General features: G+C 32.8%; 1 protein-coding gene across 1 annotated transcript; it reads right to left on the minus strand.

The window, feature by feature from the left end:
* Positions 1,594-2,247, minus strand: LOC109332953 (classical arabinogalactan protein 5-like). Its single transcript, XM_019568128.1, has one exon. The coding sequence runs from the start codon at positions 2,159-2,161 to the stop codon at positions 1,739-1,741; it is 423 nt and encodes a 140-aa protein (XP_019423673.1). The 5' UTR covers positions 2,162-2,247; the 3' UTR covers positions 1,594-1,738.

The following is a 6,416-nucleotide window of genomic DNA, read 5'->3' on the forward strand; positions in this document are numbered from 1 at the left end:
ACTAATGCAAATGGGACAAAGATCACATGTCAGAAAAAATTCTAGTTGCAATGTTCTGAATCAATCACTTTACAATAAATAATCAAAAAAGTTTAATTTTTGTTTTTATGATTTTTTTTTTAACTAATTGATATTTTTGATAAAATTAATACACAACGAAATACCAAAGCTTGTAACAAATAATCTCCATTCCACATCACTAACTTTGTTTTCATCTTTTATCAACTCCAATCTGAATGTTGAATTTATATGATTAAATTTGTTTTCAATCTGTCCTTCTAGAGACATAAAGAATATCTAGGTTCAACCACGATCTCTTGTTTCTACAATCTTCACCTTCCCTTATTGGTTAGATACTATATGTACATATTATTAATTATTATATTATACAAGTCAACTGATAAATAGATCGTGTACCAGATGATGTAGTGGAAATTAGACTCTCTGATAATTTCTCCCATATTTGATCACATGGCTTCACCAACATAACAAACCAAAGATAATTATTTTTGCTTTTATTTTAGATGATTTGGTTAATGAAACAAAGGTAGCTGAACTCTGATGCCAAAAATAGAATTGCTTTTATTATATTACTAGTATGTAAAAAACTTCTTGTCAATAGTCAATATTACATGGTATTATTATTTATACATTCAATTTTTATATATTATTTTATATTTTAGAATTAGAATATATTTATTATGTTCGATATACATTATATTATAATTTTTATTTATTTATGATAATGTTCCAATTACTTCGCTTTACTAATTCAATGAGATCTTAGTTGGAGATTGGAGACCGGTATATTCAATGAGATAAACTTAAAGCGAAGTAATTGTGTATTTTTTAGAATTAGACTTTCTTATTGTGTGGAAGATTGAGAGTGGTACAAGTATCCCTTCACTAATTCGGGCTCGATTCAGTGATAATTGCACCACTGCAGTTACCTTAAAGTATGCCTCACCCCATGGTCCACTACAATATGCATGTAGCTTTCCAGGGGCGCTTTAGAACATGTCACATGTGAGTTTTGTCGCTTTAGACTGCGCGCAAACACAATAAGGAAACAATCTCATTGTACAAAAAGAGTGAAAGGGAGGCCGAAAAGAAAAGCAAAAAAAGTAACAAAAAAATCTATAAAATCACAGATACCAAGTCATATAAAATAGTCTAGCAAGCAAACCGACCACAATACAATCTATTAATCTCCTTGGTATATAAGAGAACCGACCACAATACAAAATCTTAATCTTTTCCAGTATAACAAGGGTACCACAGCATGTGCAACAAACTAATTCATTGGTTAATGTCCCACAACACAAGGCATCGGTTGTCTATATAAATCTTTGACAACTTCAAAAAATAGCAAGAAACAATTGAGAACCCCTAATATTTTGTATCAATTTATGGTCACGCTTTTCTTTTTTGTACTCTTCACCCTCTAATACATACTCAAACCTTTTCCTTAGTAACATTAGAATAATTTTTAATTTACATAATTCTTTCACAATATATAAAACTCATTCAATCTGAAATTATTAGCCAAAAGAAGATATAATTGAGAACCCCTTAGATCAGAAATAACAGAACTACCGAAGAATAAAAATGTGTCATTCATATTCAAAGAAGTAAATCATAGATAAGAATATAAGATACACAAAATAATCAAATGAATGAATCGTCACACCGCAAAGACAGAACAACAGAAAAACAAAACACAACTCCAAGTAACTGTCTACATCATCAACGCAGCAAAACCAACAACAGCAACAGATCCGGCGAAACTGATTCTGTTCAAAGCGGCGCCGTTTTTGCCTGGTGCTTCAGCCGGAGTTTGAGAAGATGGAGGCTCAGAGATCGATGAAGAAGTGGATGGAGCACCAGCTGGCGTAACGGAAGTAGACGGAGTAGGAGATGGAGGAGATTTCACGACGGCAGAAGGTGACGGAGAAGGACCGCTAACGACCGTAGAAGTAGGAGGTGGCACATGTGACTTAGCAGATGGAGAAACCGCCGGAGAAGAAGATTTCGGAGGCGTGGCTTTAGAAACAGGCGACTTAGTCGGAGATGCAGACGGTGCTGATGCCGGAGAATTAGCAACGGTGGCACTCACCAACAATGCAGAAAGTAGCATCAATACAATCGCGTAACTAGCCATTATAGAGAGAGAAAGAGGTTTACTAATTTAAGAGGTTTCTAGATAGAGAAAGGTGAGTGCTGTGAAAGTGGCTGTGTGAAAAGGAAATAGGGTTTGGAAGGGTATTTATAGAAAGGTTTCCGCGTGAAGACGAGGCCACTCCTTGTGAACCGTTGATTTATTTTAATGATAATCAAGGGTTAATCTAACGGTGTAGATTGATGCTACGATGTGAAAGGGAGAAAGGAGATTGTAGAGTTGCCGTTAAGGGTAGGAAAGGACTATGAATATATATCTTTTGTAAAAGTAAAATTAAAAATATTAATGAGATTTTAAATTTTTAATTAATATATTAATATTTTCATTGGTATGAAAAAGTGAATAAAATCTTAGACACAACGAATAAGATGAGGATCATATCTTCTACTTCATGTTTTACTTTGTAAGTTAAGCCAATTAAAAATACTCATTCAATTAAAATTAAATTATAAAAATATAAATTAATATTTAAATATTATTTTATAAAATTTATTTAGTTTGGAATATGATAAAAGGAAATTGTGCAACAGAACATTTTTTTGCCTGACACGCTTAGAGTGGGGTTTGAGTCCAAGCTGCGACAGCTGTCTTTATTATATCTGAACGGTACACGTGGATGCAAATTTGTGAGTATGTGACCGTTGGTAGAAGGTTGATTTGGGAATTCGTAACGGTCGAATAATAGCACCCCTAGTTATGTTTATAAAATATTTTTAACTATTTTAGTTATGCCAGTCGTACACAGAATATAATAAGTGTTGATTGATACTGGAAAAATTATTATGAATTTGGAAAAGTGCTGTCACCAAATGGTGCTGTGCCACCAAATTCCAGTGAGTTGCCAAAAAATAAAAGAATGGAAACGGCAATGTTTAATTGTTTATGGTATATGTAACACTTCAAATGGAGCAAGTCGTAAATATTAATTAAAAAATGGAACAAACTAAGATGGCACGTATTATTTGCAAAACTAAATGAGAAGGTGACTTAAGAAAATGTAAAACATGACGAACGTGGCAAAATGAGTTACAAAATACACAAAAACATGTTAACTAATTGTGGATTTTGAGGAGTGGACATATGATGTCCTAAAAAACGGTATGTTACTCTATGTGTGATTGATCAGGAAATAGTTAATTAACTATTAAATTTTTATTTAAATATATTTTTTAAATCAATCACAAACAGTAACACATAAAATAATACACTTTATGGTACAACAGATGTACTCCCACCTTCTAGCCATTCTTCTCAATTTTGGCGTTGATTACTTGAAAACTAATGCATGAAATTGTGGAAACTTGAATTCACTCGTGGAACAATGATCATCTGTTCCGAAAAAACAATGTTCATATGTCCTTAAACAATAGTACTTTTTAAAATAATATAAAATATTAATTTATATTTTTTATAAAAACAAATTCCAATAAAATAATTTATTTTAATTTATTTGGTATACCATTGAAGACATCAATGAGTAAAGGGATATTCATCCTTTCATGTTATAGTTGGTTTGGAAAATCAATTTATGCATAGGACTATAGAAGTTGGCCACGAGGAATTGGGTTGTGTATCTCACACACTTTAGACCATACAAAATAAAGTTATGCAAAGTTCGGTCCATAGAACTTCCGCATTGAAAATAAGCTTGGCGTGCCTTTAATTTAATAGATTACTTTTTAAATAATTAATTTATCAAGTTATATTGACTAGTTATATACATAACATAGGTATTAGAGTCCAAAATAAATAATTATTCAAATTATTTAAAAGCAAAATGGAACATATTAAGTTAAGCAACTCAGTCCCCTTGAATCGTACCAGCCCAAAATTTGGGAATTGAACCTACTCAAATGTTTTGTTTATAGGGCTCAATTTTCTCTATACTGTTTAAGTTGTTGCCACGATCATTATTTAACCTCAAACTAATAAACACTATTATGACTACTAACGTGTCGATCAACACTCTACGTCGGTCGATCCACATTCTTATTTTATTAATATAAGTATAAAAATGAAACATATAAATTCAATAGAAAATGTAAATTTAAGAATATAAGATTTAATAATTGATATGATTTACACAAAACTTTTATAAATTTCACGGTCATTCTTATTTTTCATGTGCTATTGTTTTATTTTTGAGTTGAGAAAGAGAGAAGATAAAAAAAATATGTGGATGGTATTAATGAAAAAATAAAAGCAAAATGTAGAAGTTTCCATTTATTAAGGAGAGAGGTTAAACATGATAAAAATAGAATTTAAAAATTATACCATACATTATAATTATTACTTATTTTGGTTTTATTAATAGTGTATATATAGACATCTATAAAGTCAACTAGAATAATTAGTTGACAAACAAAATATAATCTTCATACCACCTTATTAAACTATTATTGTATACAAAAGCATCTACAAAATCAACATGTACAACATCGCCTCATAAGACGAATCTCTACAACAGCCAGAAAAGAAAAGCAAGAGTAACACTAATTTATCAAAGAAATTCCCTCGTCTATATTATACAAAGTACTAAATAAAGTTTCAGAGCCAAGAATATTTGAGAGAACATAATTTAGCTGAGTCTAAAATAGATGGTGTGAATTAGAAAATTTAAATCATGTGAAGAACACTGATTTTTCTCTCCTTAGACCCCTCTACAATTTGGAAATCTACACTCCCCTTCCTTGAGTCAACAAGCAATCGCAACTTCTTATTGGCTTCTACAATGTCCCAATCTGATACAATATCACATATCCACGAAGATATACTAATACACATTGTTCTGTCCCGGTCAAACGATTCTTGCATTGACACAGAAAAGTACGTTGTTGACCGGACAAAGCCCTAAGGGCCAATGTTAGGGTCATACCTCTGTCACCCTTTTGTCACACCACCAATACAGGAATAACACTTTGCTTGCAACACTGTCGCACGTCACCTGCAATTCTCACCTAACTTTTTGTTGTACGACATTGATAGGTCTAGAATTCTTACTGAACCTATTGCAAGCTATAAGTCAATTATCCACATTGTACGACCACATCAGACTCTGACACGGATAAAAGTAGTCCATGTTTGTCCACGGCAGACCGACAAGCCTAAATGGTTTGTCATTCCAACAGCATCTGCCATGGAATATTGCATGCGTCCTTCCAAAATAAACAGGAGACTCACCCCATAAGGAAGTATCTCTATTTTCTATCTTGAGCTCTCACTAGAGATGGCAAAACGGGCATTGTCTGCGGACGTGCCCGCATAGCCCGCATTTTTTTGCGGGCAGGGCATACAAAATTTGCCTACTTGCCTGTTTTGTCCGACCCGTTTTGCCTGCCAAGTTTGCGGGTATTTTCGTTGGGCATGTTGGCGGCCTATAAACATAACTTAAGGAAAAACTAAGAAAATTTTAAATAAGTTATAAAGTAATGTGACTTTTAATCCTAAAAAAATTGTAATCTAATGTGATTTGTTAAATTTCATATAAAGTATCAAAAATTTTGTTAATTTTTTATCTTCAACTACTTTATTTAATTTCATTTCATTTATTATATGAATTTTTTATTTTTTTTAATTACTCAACAATGTTCGCGGGCCGCCCACTAGCCTGTTAGCCCCTTTTAAAACAGGCAGGGTATTGAATTTCGTCCGTTAACCAATGCGGGTATGCCTGCACCTGCTTAAATTTTTGCAGGCATTTGCGGGTGTTAGCTAAATGGGCCGGGTGGCCCGTTTTGCCATCTCTAGCTCTCACTATGGCATCATATTCTCGATCTCTAGCCTCTCACCATACTCACATACTGTGATACTGACTTAAGTGTTAGATAATATTTTCAGATACCTCCATCAGAGTATCTAATGCCTATAATTATGGAAACTTGAATTTATGGTTAGAGTTGGTTTGGAAAATGAATTTATGCATAGGAGTTAGCCACTAGGAATTTGGTTGTGCACCTCAAACACACTTTAGAGTTAGACCTACGAAATAAAGCTATGCAAAGTTCCCTCTCCGGAACTTCCACATTGAAAATATGTTTGGCATTAATGTAACTTAATAGATTACTTTGTTAAATAATTAATTCATCAAGTAATATTGACTAGTTATATACATAGGTATTAGAGCCCAAAATAAATAATTAATGATAAGAGCACAATGAGGAACTTATTAGGTTAAGCTATTCATTCCCCCAATCCCATAAGCCCATATTGAATTGCATGAGCCCAAAATCAAGGGAAT

Source organism: Lupinus angustifolius, chromosome LG18 (genome assembly GCF_001865875.1).
Source record: "Lupinus angustifolius cultivar Tanjil chromosome LG18, LupAngTanjil_v1.0, whole genome shotgun sequence".
Classification (NCBI taxonomy): Eukaryota; Viridiplantae; Streptophyta; class Magnoliopsida; order Fabales; family Fabaceae; genus Lupinus; species Lupinus angustifolius.